At 49.2% G+C, this 18,066-nt stretch overlaps 1 protein-coding gene across 1 annotated transcript; it reads right to left on the reverse strand.

Moving 5' to 3' along the window:
• Positions 1–771: 771 nt before the first annotated feature.
• Positions 772–17,978, reverse strand: LOC138096866 (carcinoembryonic antigen-related cell adhesion molecule 18-like). Its single transcript, XM_068993119.1, has 6 exons — positions 17,876–17,978; positions 6,626–6,874; positions 6,294–6,362; positions 3,655–3,936; positions 2,093–2,213; positions 772–790 (listed from the first exon to the last, which is right to left on the reverse strand). Exons 1-6 carry the CDS (start codon positions 17,976–17,978, stop codon positions 772–774), a joined length of 843 nt encoding a protein of 280 aa, XP_068849220.1.
• Positions 17,979–18,066: the final 88 nt, after the last annotated feature.

Here is an 18,066-nt window from a genome sequence, read left to right on the forward strand (position 1 = left end):
AACTGCGGACAGTTAGCATTTTCCATAATTTTTGCACAGATCTGTATATTTATTCTATGTACGTCATACATACATACGCATGTAAAACTGTGGAGACAGGCATACACACTGTAAAATTTTACCCATATTCACTAGCTAATCTATACTTTTCATAACGTGGTCTGTATTGTGCGTTTCTAACTCGGCATCAAGTTTGAACCTTTCGCACACCAGTGAGTCTCCTTGCCCAGCGAAGTTTCTAACCATGACAGGTTCACCTGACATGCACTGTGCCCCATTTAAGCAGTTCCCGACTGTTGGACATGTGTAGGTGGTTCCGTCTCTCTGTCACTGGCGATGCTGAGATGGGGCACCTTTGCAGCCTCTCTGACGGTCCCACAGGGTCAGGTTAAGGAAGTGGAGAAGTTGGAATCCTATTTACTGGTGGGGAAGGGGCGTGGGAATTAGAGCCCCGCCCCAGTCTACATCCGATTGGCTGGTTCTGATTACATCCCATTGGCTGGTTCTGATTGGCAGATGGCGTGGTCAGTAGCCATGTGCTCTTGGGGTTCCCCACCCTCCCACCACCCCTCGGTCCTAGGAGCAGACTGTAGACTTTCTATAGGAGCCTCCACCTCCAATTCCAGAGTGACTGACCTGAGTCCTTTGCTTGACTGTCCGTTCCAGCCAGTCCCTGGGCCTCTTCCAGCCTAGCTCGTCTCTATGAGGTCTCTCACTCACCTCTCACCTCCTTGCCCATCAGGTCGTGTCCTCCATGTCTGAGGTGGACAGTCATACAGACCGATTTGCCCTATGGAGAGGAATTAGGGAAGAAGTCAAATCTGGGATCCACAGGAAATTGTAAGAATATAGGAGAGCCGTGGGTAGATGAGAGGTCACTGCTTCTTTCCAAGCCCACACATCCTGAAGGAACCCCAGGAGTAGGAGGTGATGAATCCAGAGGATTGACTTCTACACCAAAAGTCCCCACACTTTTATTGACTTTTTTGCCTTTGTGATTAGATAGCTTTCCCCCCATACTTTTAATATATCTGAGGTCTTACGTTCTTGGAGGAAGATGCCATGTGTCATGGGATGGTGGATTGTATGGTCAGGCCACTCAGAATGACTGTTCTCTTGCTCTCAGTCCATCCCCTGCCTGATCAGTGCCTGCTTCACCCACAGGCGACTCACATCACTGACCTGCCTATGCCTGCCACAGAACCCAGGCTAAGCTGCTTCAGTCGTGTCTGACTCTTTGCGACCCCATGGACTGTAGCCCACCAGGCTCCTCCATCCTTGGGACTTCCCAGGCAAGAGCACTGGAGTGGGTTGCCATTTCCTTCTCCAGGGGATCTTCCCAACCCAAGGATCGAACCTGAGTCTCCTGCATTGCCAGGCAGATTCTTTACTGCTGAGCCACCAGGGAAGCCCCACTGAAATGATTGTCAGACCCCAAATGTTTATAGCGCTGAGAATGGAAATCTTTGCTCCACTCTGTTCTTATAACTAATGCCAGTCCCTTCATCCTCCACAGTGTGTGTCTAATCCCCACATCACCCTCCAGGGCAGTGTGACTCTTCACATCCTCCAAGAGGGGCTGGGAGGACGTGAGAGGGGGAATGATCTGCTCAAGGTCACCCATCCAGCTGGCGGCAAAGCTGAATTTTGAGCCTAGATTTTAATCCTCTCTCCACCCAATCTCTTCCCCCTGCACCACTGACCTCTGCCACCCGTTTCCCCAACTTCTCTTGGTAACTAGTGACTACCAGATACATGCAGGATACTTGACACGCACCCCTGTTATTCTCACACCTGCCCTTCTAGGTTGACTTTCAATATCTACACTGTAAACACAAACAAACTGGGCTGAAAAGATGTCACTGGAGGAAACCTCACTGCTGTTTAGAGGCATGGCTGACCCCAGACCCTTATTCTCCCCTATAAGCCTCTGGTCCTTGAAAACTATTTGTTTGCCCAGATGACCCCTGACAGCACTGTTCCTGGCTGATCGCTTCCCCTTCTGATTCTGCCTCCCCTTCTCAAGGGTGTGCTGGTCTTAAAGTCCCAGTCCCCAGCCAGCGTCCCACCCTGGGCCCAGAGTGATGGGTACCTGGTGGAGTAACATCTGATGAGGCCCAGAAGGACGAGTGTAAAGAGGACATAGCCCAAGATTGACCACGTCATGAGGAAGTTCAGGAGGAGTGTTGACATGGTGACGTCTTGGCTAATCCCTAGAAGGAGAAGAGGCATGGAGGTCAGGACTGCCATTTGCTCATCCCTTCATTCACCCACACATCTGTTCCTCGGAGACTCACGAGCCTCTACCACATGCAGGCACTGTTTCAGGTACTAGGGGCTCAGCAGTGAACAAGGCAAACCTCCTGCCCTAATGGGGCTGGCATTCTATCTGGGAAGTGCACAGTGGAGTACAAAGCAAAAAGATGTCCCATGTCATGGAGGGGAGCAGTAAGTCTTCCAGAAAAGCATAAGCTGGGGGCAGAGAGCAGCAGGGTATAGGGTGTGCTGGTTACACCGGGCCATGAACTCGTTCCATGGGGATTCATTCACTGAGCTCCACTGTGTGCCTGGCACTGTGCTAAGCACTGGGGACAAATAGAGATTTAAGAACTTTCCCAGTCTCTGTTCCCTTGAAGTTTCATAGTCCAGTGGGTGTCAAGTGGCATGAAATGAGGCATCATACATACACAAAAATTGTATCATTCGATGCTTAGTAAATAGTGAAAGGTAACTGAAATAAATGTCTCCAGCCCCCGTTCAGTGTCCACTCACGTCATTCTGAGCCAGGCTGATGGCTTCTCGTGCCCTGTCTGATTTCCCTCATGCAGCAACCCCATCCACTAGAACCCTCACTATCAAATTGCAAAGGGGTAAACAGGCTCACAGAGGTGACGCTGCTGCCCCTGTTCACACAGAGGGGCAGCAGCAGAGCTGGGATTTCATCTCAGGTCGCTAGGCTCCAGAGCTCCAGCTCTTCATGGCCCTGCATGCCTGCCCTCTGCCCAAGCCTGTCCATCTCTCTCTGTGGTGTAAAGGATCGGACGTGGGGTTCCTGAATAGGTGCCTCCCCTACGTGCAGACTCCTTCCTAACCTGCTCCAGAGGCCACACCATGGACAGCTCCCCACGTCCCCCCACCACCTCCCCTGGCGTGTTCCTGCTTCCTCATCGCAGAGCAGCCCCGTGGATCTGTGGAGGGCAGGGGCTGTGAGGTCAGATGGCCAGGGTTTGAATCCTGCATCCTCTGCCCATGAGAACTGGAGCCTGGAACAAAGCATCCAAAGTTTCTGCAGCTCCATTTGCTCATCTGTACAGTGGAGGTGATGCTAATGGTCACTTACACTGTAGGGAGACTGGAGGGTCACCCAGGTTAGAATCACTCAGGTGAGAATGGTGGCTGCTAGTGTAAATGCTCAGTCAGTGTTGGCTGATCCTACATGCCTGGAATTCGCTCCAACTCTGACCTGAGGACTCCGGGGGCCTCATAAAGGAGGCAGTTTGGACTTGGACCTGGGAGGTTGCGGGGGGCTTCATTTGACCATCGTGAGGATGGCAACACACAATGAAGAGGGCATTTCTGATGACAAGCACTGCCTAGGCAGAGGCATGAGAGTGGCGGGATTTGGAGAGAGCAAGGGGCAGCTGCTGCACTCACTAGGCACGTGGGCCTGGACCTGGACTTCAATGTACAAGATCTCGTGAGTGGCGGAGTTCTCAGTGATGCACCTGTACCTGCCCATCTGGTCCCAGGTCAGACTTGGGAGGGTGGTGTTCTTCTCCGAGAAGCTCAGGACAGAGATATTGCGGATCCAGTGGTACTTGATTTGCAGTATGCCATCAGAAAGACACTCCATCTTCACTTGGGAGCTGATCTCAGCAGGCAAGATGCCCTGGTAGTTAACAGGTGTGCTGAAGATTGTTGCATGGGAGGGTCCATCTGCAGAGACAGGACAGGACGCCCGGACTATGCTTCTGACCACTGGGGGTCCTGTCTCATCCCAATCCACAGGAAGTCTCCCTCCTACCAAGGGTGTCCCCACTCTGTGCCCCAAGTGTATCCTCAGACCCACCCGATGAAGGCAGCTGGGCCAAGAACAATGAGAGTCATCACAGTGTCTTTTGTCATGGAGACTTACTACAGGCCAGCTGTCTGGCTGCCCTTCATGTCACAATAAAATAGGTGTAGAGTAGAAGCAGACAGGCTTCTCTGGTGGTTCAGAATCTAAAGAATCCACCTGCAATGCAGGAGACCCAGGTTTGATTCGTGCATTGGGAAGATCTCCTGGAGAAGGGAATGATAACCCGCTCCAGTAGTCTTGCCTGGAGAATCCCATGGATTCCATGGGGTCGCAAAGAGTATGACGTGACTGAGCATGGACTCAGTCCCTTCTTTACACAAAAGCTGGATGTGCGTGCATTCATAGTATTTCTTGTCTGAGAAGTAGGGATTAGGGCCCTCAGTTTAAATTGAGTGGACCGGGGTTGTGAGCATTGAGGATAATTCTGAAGTCCAAAGCTTCAAATAGCCAGAGCTGGGATATGAAGCCAGCACAGCTGTCTTCACGGTGTCTCATGCCACACTCTCTGCCTGTTTTGTCATGATGTCCCTGGGAGACCCTGAGACTAGCTTGGCTTCCCTCCCATGACCCCAAGACACTCACAGGTCACCGTCAGAGACACTGGTTCACTTTTCCTAATAATGGGACTTGGATCCCAAGTCCCATTGGATCCCAAGACTTGGATCCCACACTACAGTGGTGAGTCGTTGCTCCTTTTGATGATGAGGGTCTTAGTGTCTGGAGAGGTGGTCATGTGTTCAGAGCTGGACACCTGTGTGTAGCCTACAAACCACTAGACATTCGTGTCGTTGGTCTGGCAGATGGCAGCCACCGAGTTTACATTCAGTCCTGCACAGCTGGTATTGACTGAGATGCCTGGGATTTCAAACACTGGGTGAAGCAGGAAGGAGAAGATTAGGGGTTGGATCTGCCTGTCCAAGCTCTGTTCCTCTCCACAGGGGCTTTCAGAGCAGGCTGGGAAGAAGCCCAGAATTGTAAGATGGGATCTAGGATCTCGGGGCTGAGACAGACAGGGAAGCAAGGAGTGGGCACGAGGTAGTTGAGATGCAGGCGATCCCCTGAGCTTGCAGTCTTATGGGCCGAGCCACCCCTATAGCTGTTCGTTGCAATAATGGGGAGTTCTTCCCATAAGCATGTTGTCATGTGGTTCTTTCTATAAAACTTGGATCCTCCATCCATGGAACCACGGGTCATATGGACTGGGAAATAGTCTGTGCTCTCCATAACAATTCCTCCTACTATCTGAGTCCCATTTCCTTTACAAACACTTCCTCTAACCTTACAACAGACCACACTGTCTCTGATTCTACTGACAAGAGGATCAGGGAAGGAAGACTACGGCGATTTGGTATATACAGAGTCAGAGGTAAGCAGAAGTCTTTCAGTCTTCAAAATCCACACTGTCCTGCCCTAGCCCTGTGGAGCCCCCTGGAGGTCGGTGGAGTAGACAGAATTCCAAGATGACTCCATGATCTCCACTCCCTACTATAACCCCTGTATAATCCCATCCCCTCAGTGCCTGTAGAACTTGTGACTTTCTTGTAGCCTATAGAAGATGGCGAAGGGGATGGACTGTTACTCCCATCACTGTATGCCTGTGAGTGCTCAGTCACTGAATCGTGTCCAACTCTAGCCTGCCAGGGTCCCCTGTCCATGGGACTTCCCAGGCAAGAATACTGGAGTAGGTTGCCATGCCCTCATCCAGGGGATGTGCCTGACCCAGGGATTGAACCCACATCTCCTGAGTTTCCTGGATTCAGGTGTATTCTTTACCCATTGTTATATAAGTTTCCTTCTCAGCAGTCTAGAGAGAGATACTGTTTTTGACCTTGAAGAGACAAAGAGCCATGATGTGAAATGCTATGGACAGAGTCACATAAGAATATAGCCCCAGCTGACGCTTTGTGAGTCTCAGTACTGGAGAGGGCTGAGCCATGCCCAGACTTCTGACTCCCAGAAATGAATGTTCTTTTAAGCTACTAAGCTTGTGGCTATTTGTCCTATTCGTCACAGCAGGAGATAGAGGGAACCTGGAGCATTTGAACATAGTGAGGGTCCCTTCTCTGGGGAGAAGCTAGACTACCATCCACCAAGACTCCCAATGTCATCTGAGGGCAGGTGGAGACTAAGACACTGTGAGCTCCAAGGAACACCACTCCCCAAACCTCCAGATTCAACTCAGTGGAGTTGGGCAGTGGGGCAGCTGCCCACTCACCTTGAATCTCGAGCCAGACACTTGCTCTCTGGGTGTCACTGATAGCGTCCACCCTCACGGTGTAGTTCCCTGTATCATTTAATTGAGACTCCTTAAATCCCATGGATGGAGGAGTCTGGTAGGCTGCAGCCCATGAGGTCGCTAAGAGTCGGACACGACTGAGCAAATTCACTTTCACTTTTCACTTTCATGTGCTGGAGAAGGAAATGGCAACCCACTCCAATGTTCTTGCCTTGAGAATCCCAGGGACGGGGGAGCCTGGTGGGCTGCCGTCTATGGGGTCGCACAGAGTTGGACACAACTGAGGTGACTTAGCAGCAGTAGCAGGGCACCTGTAGGGGGCACTCTTTCCCGGCCACTATACATGGGCCCATTCTGCTGGGAATGAGATGTGGTGTTGTAGCTGATAATCAGATTTTCCTCAGTGTCATTTGCACCCTTGCGCCAACTATATTCCTGAACATCTTTAGGGGCGTTGTTGACAGTCAGGAGGCTCCAGTATCCCTTCAAACCTGTGAACGGGTCTGGGCTGATGTACATTTGGCTGGAGGCCTTGGTGATCCCACAGGCCAGCAGACTGGCTGAGGAAGACAAACAGAAAAAGAGACACACACACAGGTTTATACCCACAGGCGATGATCCACAGAGACACCGGTGAATGGGTTTCTAGCTCTGAAGGACCCCTGACCCTGTCTCCTTCTTCCTGTCACCTCAGCCCCTGCCCTGGTCCATTCTTTCATCATCCTTTTCCAGGGTGGCCTCCTCCCTGGATACTCAGCCTCCAGCCCATCCTCACAGGTCAGTTTTGTGGATCCTTACGAAGCCCCACAGGTGACCCTGCTCTCTCTCTCTGCTTATGTATCTCCCATGCTCCCCAGTGCTGCCACACTCTTAGAGAGCAAACTGGTCTCTAGGACCCAATGTAGGCTCTTTTTGAGTCACATCTACCCTACTTTACCACCTTCATTCATTCACTCATGTATTCATTCATTCATCAGAAGACACAGCATCCAGGCTGTGTGTCCCAGTCACACATACAGGTCTCTCTTGACCAACTTCCCTTTCTTCTGACTTGGGTTTTTGCACATGCTCTTCCCCATTTCTAGATCCCTGGCACCCTAGCTCTCTCCTCCCCTTGTCCATCTTCCTCGTCGACTCACTTCTGTGTCCCCAGCTCCCCAGAGGTCAGGGTGGAGCCCAGCAGGAGGGCTCAGAATGGTTATCTGGGTGGATTAAATTCCCCCAAGAGGATCTACACTGTCTTGATTTACCATATAGATTCAGTGGCATGCAAATGAATGGTGGTGGGGATCTGTTATCTAGGCAGGCGTCTGCTGCTCTGGGAACCTCCTCCATGGAGGAGGCAAAGATAGCGAAGACCCCCTAGAGCTCCAGGTGTGGACCCTAGAGGCTTTAGAGGACAGTGTATGTGGCCACCAGGGAAACACGAGAGTGGTCAGTATCGGGAGGAAGCAGAGTGTTTTTGGGGAAAGTGAGGGATTGGGTGGGGTCCTGCCAGAGAGGTGGTGGAGGGGATGAGGGCAGAGGAGGTGAACCCGGAGGAAGTGGTTGCTGGGAGTTGTGCGCTAGGGTTCAATTTCATCACACTTTATGGTGGGTAGAGATGAATGCTATCTGTGTGTGTGTGTCTTGGGCAAGCTGAGCCCAGGTGTGTGAGTTCATGAAAGTTCTACTGGAGGGTCCTGGGTCACTCCCCTTCTCCCCCTGCCCCACCATCATGCTAGCCCGACTCTCTTACCCACAAGGACTAGTTTTCTCCAGAGCCTGCACCTGGGTCTGGAATGGTCCATGAGTCACTCTGGCCCTCCTGCTGGAGGGATCTCTCTAGGGACTTGGCCGCTTCCTGTGCCCTGTTATAGACTTGCATCATCTCAGGCCCTGAGTGTTGGTCTCCACCCCCTTTCTGCTCGGAGATGAACTCCGAACCATGTGATGGGGCGGGGGAGGCTGGGGAGGAGACACTTTTCTGAGTGGCTGATTATCTTTCGGACTTGATACCCACAAGGAAGGACCTGGGACATAGGGCAGTTTAGAATATCAATGACCATTATGTGGGATTTTTGATATCCCAACCTACTTGTCTTAAAACAGAATTGGCCCACCTGTGACCAAGAAGGGAACAAACAGCGTCACTCATCACCTAGTGTACAAGGGTTCAGTCACTGCCTGCTGCAGTTTCCCACCAACAGTGCACCCTGAGAGGATTTCAGGATGAGGTGCTCTGTGCTTTGGATAATCAGGCCCCAAGATGCATAGCTCAGGAAGAATTTCAGTGACCCCAGACTCCAGCATCAGTCATACTCATAAAAAGCTCTAAAATCATTAACTTGGTATACCTGTTCTTTGTGATGAGCAGTGATCAGTTACTAAGATGTGTGCTTGATGACACATTTTCCCTGCCCCCCAAATGCAAATACACACTGGCTCCTCCCCTTCTTCTCTGGAGCAGTTCCTCAGAGCTGTCTCCCAGGCTACAGTCTTCAGGAAGACCCTGAATAAAACTTAGATGCTCTGTGTTTCGCTTTAAGTGGACACCCTTCAATATAGTCAGCCTAACTTATCACCCTGGTTTCACCAACTCATCAGTTCGTTCATATGCTTATAAGTGAACGCTTGCCAGTGACTCCACCATCGGGTGAAAGCCACTAACTGGGAAAAGCCTGAAAGGTCTCTAGGATTACTGTGAGGAGGCCAGCCTGTTAATTTAATATGTGGTCAGGCTTGGGCAATCACTGGGCCACTTCTTCATGTGATTCCTAGGGGTTTTCCAAAGCCTGTTGATTCGACAAAATTTAGGCTTGCACACAAAAATCTGATGAACCTGTTTATTGATAGGGCCCTCATGGGGTCTCACTGATAAGATGGCTCATTATGTCGACCTCCCAAACAAAGAACAAACATAGAATAAACCACAGTGATCCTTGAGACTGACCAAATTGCCCAAATGGCATCCTGTTATCTCACTGGTGCCTATCTTCTCAAAACTGTGAGACCACCAGATTCCAGACCTTTGGCTATGGACCATCCCTTCAGAGAATTTTTCATTGGTGGAGTATAAGAGGGACTCCATCAGAAAGGGAGGACGCTGGTTCTCTTTAAGAGCCATTTACCCCCTCTTTTTCCTCTAATAAATTTCCCTTTTGGGAAATAAATAGGAAATAAATTTCCCTTTTCTTGCCTGACTGCCTGGCTCACTCTTTTTCTCTGCACTCGCCTTGCATTCTGGTTGGTTGACGGTTTAATATCTACACCACGAATAACTGAGCCTCTACCTTGCACAATTCAAGATACCCCATTTTCCCATTCTTTCCTCATACTCTCAAAATGTCCTACTCCTATTCTGGGGAGAGACCTTCTCTCAAAATTCAAAGCCTCTATTACTATCGCAAGCCCACCCTCTGATCTAGCCTGGTTAGTGCTCCTTAACACCCACCACTTCTGACATCCCTCCACAACAGGCTCCTTTCTGTTTCCAGACAAAACTCTATAAACAATTCTTACCCCCCAGCTAGGAACTACACCATCACAGCTCTGCAATCACACTTCACATCTCTCCTTCCCTTCAGGCCCATCTATCATGTCTCAGGAACTGCAGGACATTCTCTTACTTTCTCAGGGAGGCTCCCTTCTGCCTATGGTGAAAATACTCCTCTTGTAGGGGCTACACTGGCTGAGTTCACTGCCTGTCTCAGAGACTCCTAACAAGTTCCCAGAAAGACTCCTATTTGTTATTGATTTCAGCTGTTGTCTTCTTACTCCTGGAATATTTTTCTTATGTGGAACCAGCACCTGTTTATGTCTTCCCACTAACTGACAAGAACATGCACCCTGGGTATATCTGCCCCAGATATTTCTATTGCTCCTAACAATCAGATGCTCCCTATCCCACTAACTCATAACTGACCCAGACGGGCAATTCAATTCATTCCTCTATTGATCAGTTTAGGAAGAGCTGCTGGGATTGGGACAGGGACCGCAGAACTCACAACCTCTTTATATTACTATCAAAGTCTTTCTAAATTCTCCAAGCCAGGCTTCAGCAATACGTGAACTGTGAACTTCCTGATGTTCAAGCTGGTTTTAGAAAAGGCAGAGGAACCAGAGATCAAATTGCCAACATCCGCTGGATCATGGAAAAAGCAAGAGAGTTCCACAAAAACATCTATTTCTGCTTTATTGACTATGCCAAAGCCTTTGACTGTGTGGATCACAAGAAACTGTGGAAAATTCTGAAAGAGATGGGAATACCAGACCACCTGACCTGCCTCTTCAGAAATCTGTATGCAGGTCAGGAAGCAACAGTTAGAACTGGACATGGAACAACAGACTGGTTCCAAATAGGAAAAGGAGTACATCAAGGCTGTATATTGTCACCCTGCTGATTTAACTTTTATGCAGAGTACATCATGAGAAACGCTGGACTGGAAGAAACACAAGCTGGAATCAAGATTGCCGGGAGAAATATCAATCACCTCAGATATGGAGATGACACCACCCTTATGGCATAAAGTGAAGAGGAACTAAAAAGCCTCTTGATGAAAGTGAAAGAGGAGAGCGAAAAAGTTGGCTTAAAGCTTAACATTCAGAAAACGAAGATCATGGCATCCAGTCCCATCACTCCATGGGAAATAGATGGGGAAACAGTGGAAACAGTGTCAGACTTTATTTTTTCGGGCTCCAAAATCACTGCAGATGGTGACTGCAGCCATGAAATTAAAAGACGCTTATGCCTTGGAAGAAAAGTTATGAGCAACCTAGATAGCATATTCAAAAGCAGAGACATTACTTTGCCGACTAAGGTCCGTCTAGTCAAGGCTATGGTTTTTCCAGTAGTCATGTATGGATGTGAGAGTTGGCCTGTGAAGAAGGCTGAGCGCTGAAGAATTGATGCGTTTGAACTGTGGTGTTGGAGAAGACTCTTGAGAGTCCCTTGGACTGCAAGGAGATCCAACCAGTCCATTCTGAAGGAGATCAACCCTGGGATTTGTTTGGAAGGAATGATGCTAAAGCTGAAACTCCAGTACTTTGGCCACCTCATGCGAAGAGTTGACTCATTGGAAAAGACTCTGATGCTGGGAGGGATTGGGGACAGGAGAAGAAGGGGACGACCAAGGACGAGATGGCTGGATGGCGTCACTGACTCGAGGGATGCGAGTCTGAGTGAACTCCGGGAGTTGGTGATGGACAGGGAGGCCTGGCGTGCTGCGATTCATGGGGTCACAAAGAGTCGGACACAACTGAGCAACTGAACTGAACTGAACTGAAAGAGCTCACTGACAGCCTAGAAGAAATAGCTAACAGCCTTATCACTATCCCAAACCAGCCAGATTCCCTGGCAGCCATGGTCCTCCAAACAGAAGAGGATTAGACTTCCTCACAGCAGAAAAAGGAGGCCTATGTCTATTTTTGGAGGAAGCCCGCTGTTTCTATGCCAATATATCAGGCATTATACAGGGAGCAGCAAGAAATCTGACAAACAGGGCCTCGAGAATACGCCAGCACCTCAGTTATTCATGGGAAAATTGGGTAAGCAATTGGAATTGGATGCCCTGGGTCTTACCTTTCCTAGGCCCTCTCCTTCTGCTTACCCTTATTACAAACTTTCGGCCCGTGTTTAATGCATCTTTTTTTTTCAAAATTTCTTCAGGATCGCTTAAAAGCCTTCACCCACTGAACTATCTACGAGCTACTTCTAACTCACTTAGATTATCAAAAATTTCGACCCCCCACAAATCCCCTTAACCCTCATTCCAGCCTTTTCTTATCTCACCCCTATGATGCCCCCGTCTCACAGGAAGCAGTTACCGAAGACTGACCTTTGGCCCTTATCCTAAATCAAAAAGGCTGGAATGATAGGGCCCACATGGGGTCTCACTGATAAGATGGCTCATTATGTCGACCTCCCAAACAAAGAATAAAATCACAGTGATCTGTGAGACTGACCAAATTGTCCAAATGGCATCCTGTTATCTCACTGGTGCCTATCTTCTCAAAACTGTGAGACCACCAGATTCCAGACCTCCGGCTATGTGACCATCCCTTCAGGGAATTTTTCATCTGCAGGGTATAAGAAGGACTCTGTCAGAAAGGCAGGATGCTGGTTCTCCTTTAGAGCCAGTCACCCTCTCTTTTCCCTCTAATAAATTTACTTTTCTTGCCTGACTGTCCAGCTTGATCTCTTTTTCTTTGCACTTGCCTTACATTTATGACTATCACAATCAGCTTCAGGTTATTTTAAAGGATATTCTGATCTTCCTTCAGATGTTGATTCCAACCAGGTAGCTTTTAACTCTATGTTTGCTAATGGGCTGAACCGGACCTTTCTCATAAAAAGGACCAGGATGGGGTGATAAGTGCTGTTGAAGATTTAGCTCACCTGGAAAAACAGCTCTCTCACTCTCTAGAGGAGTTACCTAAAAGGAAGACCACCCCCCCAAATTCTTCTTCTTTAACTCCAGCCATTGAAAACCCCTCAATGAAAGCAAGACCCTCCTTGTTTCTGCACTTATTACAAAACAAAAACAGGACATTGGAAAGGATTGTCATAAAGTAAAGGTCTTAAGGTGCCTTCTTCCTCCCAGTTCTCAATGATGGAGCTCTGAGGAGCTATATGGCCTCTTCCCCCTTTCTCCCGCTTCACTGGTTTGAGAAATATTTCTCTAGATTGGGAGTAAATCTCTCTGGTCCTAATTCACGCAGTAGATACACTTCTGGAGCTCAACCCACTACCATAAAACCGCCCCTGCCTTGAGCACTAAAATCATCCAAACAGTGGGGATCTCCAGTGAACCCCCAAAGATTCTTGCCTCTGAACCTGCTCCCTCTGTTTAGACCTCTGAGGTGCTCACCCTTTCTCCTTTGATCCTTCACCCTTCTGGATTGATCAGGCTGAGACTCCTTAAAGAAGTATGCTGTCGTATCTTTCTCCCAAAGAGGAAAATAATTCTAGAATTTGACAGCAGCCAACCAAGTGAATTAAATGACCCTTTGACATCTTTTCTTTGTTCCATCTCTGACAAAGCTAAAGCTGAACCTGGAAACACTGATCAATTATCTCTACGGAATCAGCTACCCTCCTTATGGGCAAAATATCCAACTGGTAAGTCACAGTACGCCTCCCACCAAAATCCAGTGAACTTCCCTGGTAGTCCAGTGGTTAAGACTTCACCTTCTAAAGCAGGAGATGCAGCTTTAATCCCCAGTCAGGGAGCTGGAATCTCACACGCCTCGACAGTCAAAAAAATAAACCATGAAATGGAAGCAATGCTGTAACAAATTCATTAAAGACTTTTAGGGCCTCCCTGGTGGCTCAGGGGTAAAGAATCCACCTGCCAATGTAGGAGACACTGGTTCGATCCCTGATCTGGGAAGATCCCACATGCTGGGGAGCAACTAAGCACAAGAGTCACAAGTACTGAGCCTGTGTTCTGCAACAAGAGAAGGCTGCTCCATGAGAAGCCAGTGCCCCACAGCTGGAGAAGCCCCCACTCACCGCAACTGGAGGAAAGCCCACGCAGCAGTGAAGACCCAGCACAGCCAAATAAATAAATAAAGTTAAAAATAGATAAAGACTTTAAAAACTCAAATAGATCTCTCAAAATCGCTTTTCAGAGTTAATATCCTATAAGTAAGAAGATCTTCAGTGCTTCCCAGGTGGCACGTTCGATCCCTAGGTTGGGAAGATTCCCCAGGAGTGGGGCATGGCAACCCACTCCAGTATTCTTGCCTGGAGAATCCCTTGGACACAAGAGCCTGGTGGGCTATGGCCCACAGAGTTGCAGAGAGTTGGACACAACTCAAGAACCTTGGCACGCACGCACAAGAAGTCCTTCAAGGCTTAAAGACCATCATAGAAGTTTACAAGGCTCAAAGCCCTTGTAACAGTTCCTATTTAACACTGCCATTTTGGCACTGAGGATGAAGGTCTGTCCCAGGTCTTCAAGGGATAAACAGAACTGCTGAACTTTGACACTGTTATTCCTAACGCTCATATGTTGTGGGTATCCCTTCCAACCATAAATAAATTTTTTACTGTAATTGATTTTTGAGTATAATTTTAGTGGGCTTTCCTGGTGGCTCAGCTAGAACTGGTTTCATTCAGAGCCCAATTCCAGTTCACTACAGGAGTTAAGGGGCTTCCTAGGTGGCGCTAATGGCAAAAAACCTGCCTGCTGATGCGGGAGATATAAGAGATGAGAGTTCGATCCCTAGGTCTGGAATATCCCCTGGAGGAGGAAAGGGCAACCCACTCCAGCACTCTTAACAGAAGAATCCTATGGACAGAGGAGCCTGGTGGGCTACAGTCCATGGGGTCGCAGAGAGTCAGACATGACTGAAGTTGGACAGCATGCACGCATGCAAGAACATAAGAGTTAAAAGCAAGGAGACCCTCAGGAGGCCCCTTCCCCTTGGGAGGTGCCTACAGGTTTGGAATTCATTCCAGCCTCCAGAGACTCGCTCTCTTGCCCTCAAGCAGACGCAGAGCTGGACTGATCCATTCCGTCCTGGATTCCCTATAATTTGGAGCATCTTGTTTGAACCCTAGCCAGGAACCTAAGGTTTCCTACCTCATCAGACTCTGAATCAGAGACATCTGATGATACTGGGGAAATGATTCCCTCCAGAAAGACCTACTAATACTACTACTGAGTCCAAGCTCGCTCTGCTCACCACATGACAGGCCAGTGAATCGGAGACAAGCCTGCTGAGGCAAGGGATACAGCTTTATTCAGAAAGCCTGCTGACCGAGAGGATGGCAGACTTAAGTGTAAAAATAACCCTCTTATTGGAGTCTGGATGCCGGGATCTTTTACAGATCAGGAACTGGGGCAGAGGGAGGTGAGGAAAGTAAAACGGTCATTGATCTTGCAAATATCTCCTAGAATGGCAAGCCTCAGGCAGGGGATGTGTTAATTTCTTCCTTCCTATAGCCATCCACAAGTGGACAGAGTCCTGAACAAGGGCTCTTCAGTTTTACCTGTTAGGCAGAGGGGCAGGTTCTCTGAGGCAGGCAATTATGTATGATTATAATAACAAAAGTAACGAAAAGCAAGTCAAAGAGACAGTCCCAACCTGGAATCAGAATTAGCTTTTCCCTGCAACAGTATTGGATGTGGCTCCTCTTAGCCAGTCCCAGAGCTCACCTGGGGGCAGGTGGCAGCCAGGGAAGCTGTCTCATAGAGTCCTTAATCTCTTTCTAGAGCTCAGCTTTGTTCTTATCGGAAGAGCAAAACATCACAGCCCCTCCCGGGGCAAATTTCTACCGGGTGCAATCAGCATGTGTGCGTGCTAAGTCACTACAATCTTGTCCGACTCTTTGCAACCCCCTGGACTGTAGCCCACCAGGCTTCTCTGTCCATGGGATTCTTCAGGCAAGGATACTGGAGTCGGTTGTCATGCCCTTCTCCACGGGATCTTCCTGATCCAGGGATCGAATCTGGGTCTCCTGTATTGAGAACAGATTCTTTACTTAGTAAATTTCCATCCCCACCTATTTATTAGGCCTGGAGAGTACCAGGAATATTAACCTGGGCCCTTTGTGCAACTGCAAACAGGTGGAGCCCCAATAACTTCCAGCCACTGTCCTCCTAGACCTGCTAGGCAAAGCCCCATCACCCCAAGTGCATCGGACTAGCAGGCGGAGCCATGGAGTTGTGAAACTCGGCTACCCTGATCTTGGTCAACATGGTAACCCACTCTAGTATTCTTGCCTGGGAGATGCCATGGACAGAGGAGCCTCATGGGCTACAGTCCATGGGGTCGCAGAGAGTTGGACACGACTGAAGTGACTGAGCACGCAGGCAGGTGATGAAGAGTAGTAACTCCGATACATGCCCCGGAGTGCCTTGCTCCCTGGTATGCAGGGTGGTGTGGTTTAGATGCTAAGTCGTGTCCAACTCTTGTTGAAGGAAGAAACAGAACAGGTTCTGTCTTGAAAGCAGGACTCCATCTTGGGCCGGACTGTGGACTTTGAGCTATCTGCCCAGTATCTATGGAAACTACATACCAACTAGAAAACCAGGCCCCCGGGAAGGAAGGGCTCCCCGTCCCCTAAAAGAATACCCTAATTATTTGTATAACCAAATAGAATCATACATCTATTATGCTTATTGGAGTATGACCACTATTGATAATCGTCCACTGTTAACTACCTACGCTTAAGGCATATGAATCAAGAGTTAACTTTGATTGTATATTCCTTTTCTTTTGTTCAGACTAGTTTCAGGGAATTTGGAGAGGTGGGTTTGGGGATGTACACTTAGAGTATATAAGGTTTTCAAAAAAACTGGTTGGGGTCCTTGGCTAAGAGGAAACTCTGCCTTGTATCCGCCGGTGTAATAAACTGCACTCCACTATCTGCGATGTCCTTCTAAGCAAGTTTGATTCTCAAACGCGTGGCTACAACACTGTGACCCCAGGGACTGTGTAGCCCACCAGTTTCCTCTGTCCATGGGGTTCTCTAGGCAAGATACTGGAGTGGGTTGCTATTTCCTTCTCCAGGGGATCTTCCCGACCCAGGAATCAAACCCAGATCTCCTGTACTGCAGGAAGATTCTTTACCTACTGAGCTATGAGGGAAGCCCCCGGTACCAGAGCAGGTTCCAAAGGACAGGATGCAGAGCCAGGAGAGGCAGCAGCAAGTCCCGGCTTCTCAAGTGCCTTGGGTTGATAGTTGCCCTCTCTGGACTGCAGCATCTCTCTGAAAGATGGGTAAATGAGCACCATCTCTCAAGACTGCAAAGCTGTGATAAGAGAAGGTCTGAGGTTCCTCTTCTGCATGCACGCATGCACACACATACACTTCTGTCAGGACTTCCTCTTGCTTCACAGGGCTATTGGTTCCTTGAAAGAGGGAACCTAGACATCAGGCAATCCTAGAAAAGAGCTTGGCCCTTCCCATTCCCTCTACTGTGCCCGCCTGATGAAAAGAATTGACTCCTTGGAAAAGACCCTGATGCTGGGAAAGACTGAGGGCAGGAGGAGAAGGGGACGACAGAGGATGAGATGGTTGGATGGCATCACCGACTCCATGGCCATGAGTTTGAGCAACCTCAAAGAGATGGTGAAGGACAGGGAAGTCTGGCGTGCTACAGTCCATGGGGTGCAAAATCAGACACGATTGAGTGACTAACAGTTTCACGTTCACTTTAGGAGGCTAAAGCTTTCTTTTACAAACGAGAGGCAGGGGCTGTGGGGTGGTCTGTCTCTGGGAAAGGCCTTTAGGGTCTTGCTCAATGTCAGCTCCACACCGGGGAGAACCGAGGACCTCAAGGGTCTGGACTAGGTCCCAGTCACTGGGTTTTCAGTCTCAGCACTGTTGACTTTGGGGCTAGATGATTTCTGTCACAGGAGTAGGGGCTGGGGGTGAAATATAGCAATGTTAAGAAGCTTCCCTGGCCTCTGTCCAGACCCATCACATGCCAGTTTCACCCAATATCCAAATGTCCCTTGGCGTGTTGGGGCAGAGGTAAGAATCACCAGTCTGGACAACAGGGTGACCCTCCCTGGCCAGGGCAGCAGGACCCAGCCATTGAGACATCTACCACATCCCCCCTCCGCACATGCCTCTGAGGTCTGCACACGCCCCTGGTGCACCCGTGACAGGTCAGGGGGCGCCTCCACCAAGGTCCAGAGGCCTGAAGGTTCATAAGCCACATTCCTCATCCCCACTGCACTGCTGGATGGATGAGCCCCAGATGGGGTCAGGACAGGGGGCCCCTGCTTGCCTGCTCCTTTCTGGGCAGGTCTCCGG

This window comes from Capricornis sumatraensis, chromosome 20 (assembly GCF_032405125.1).
Source record: "Capricornis sumatraensis isolate serow.1 chromosome 20, serow.2, whole genome shotgun sequence".
NCBI lineage: Eukaryota > Metazoa > Chordata > Mammalia > Artiodactyla > Bovidae > Capricornis > Capricornis sumatraensis.

What these genes read in the sequence shown, in the direction of transcription:
- LOC138096866 (XM_068993119.1), bottom strand. Translation starts at nt 17,978, where the DNA reads ATGAGGAATGTGGCTTATGAACCTTCAGGCCTCTGGACCTTGGTGGAG. An exon ending in TGTCTGGCTCGAGATTCAAG is followed by an intron (nt 3,937 to 6,293) that starts GTGAGTGGGCAG and finishes CTGTCTCTGCAG; the next exon opens with ATGGACCCTCCCATGCAACA. An exon ending in GGTCCAGGCCCACGTGCCTA is followed by an intron (nt 2,214 to 3,654) that starts GTGAGTGCAGCA and finishes TTCTCCTTCTAG; the next exon opens with GGATTAGCCAAGACGTCACC.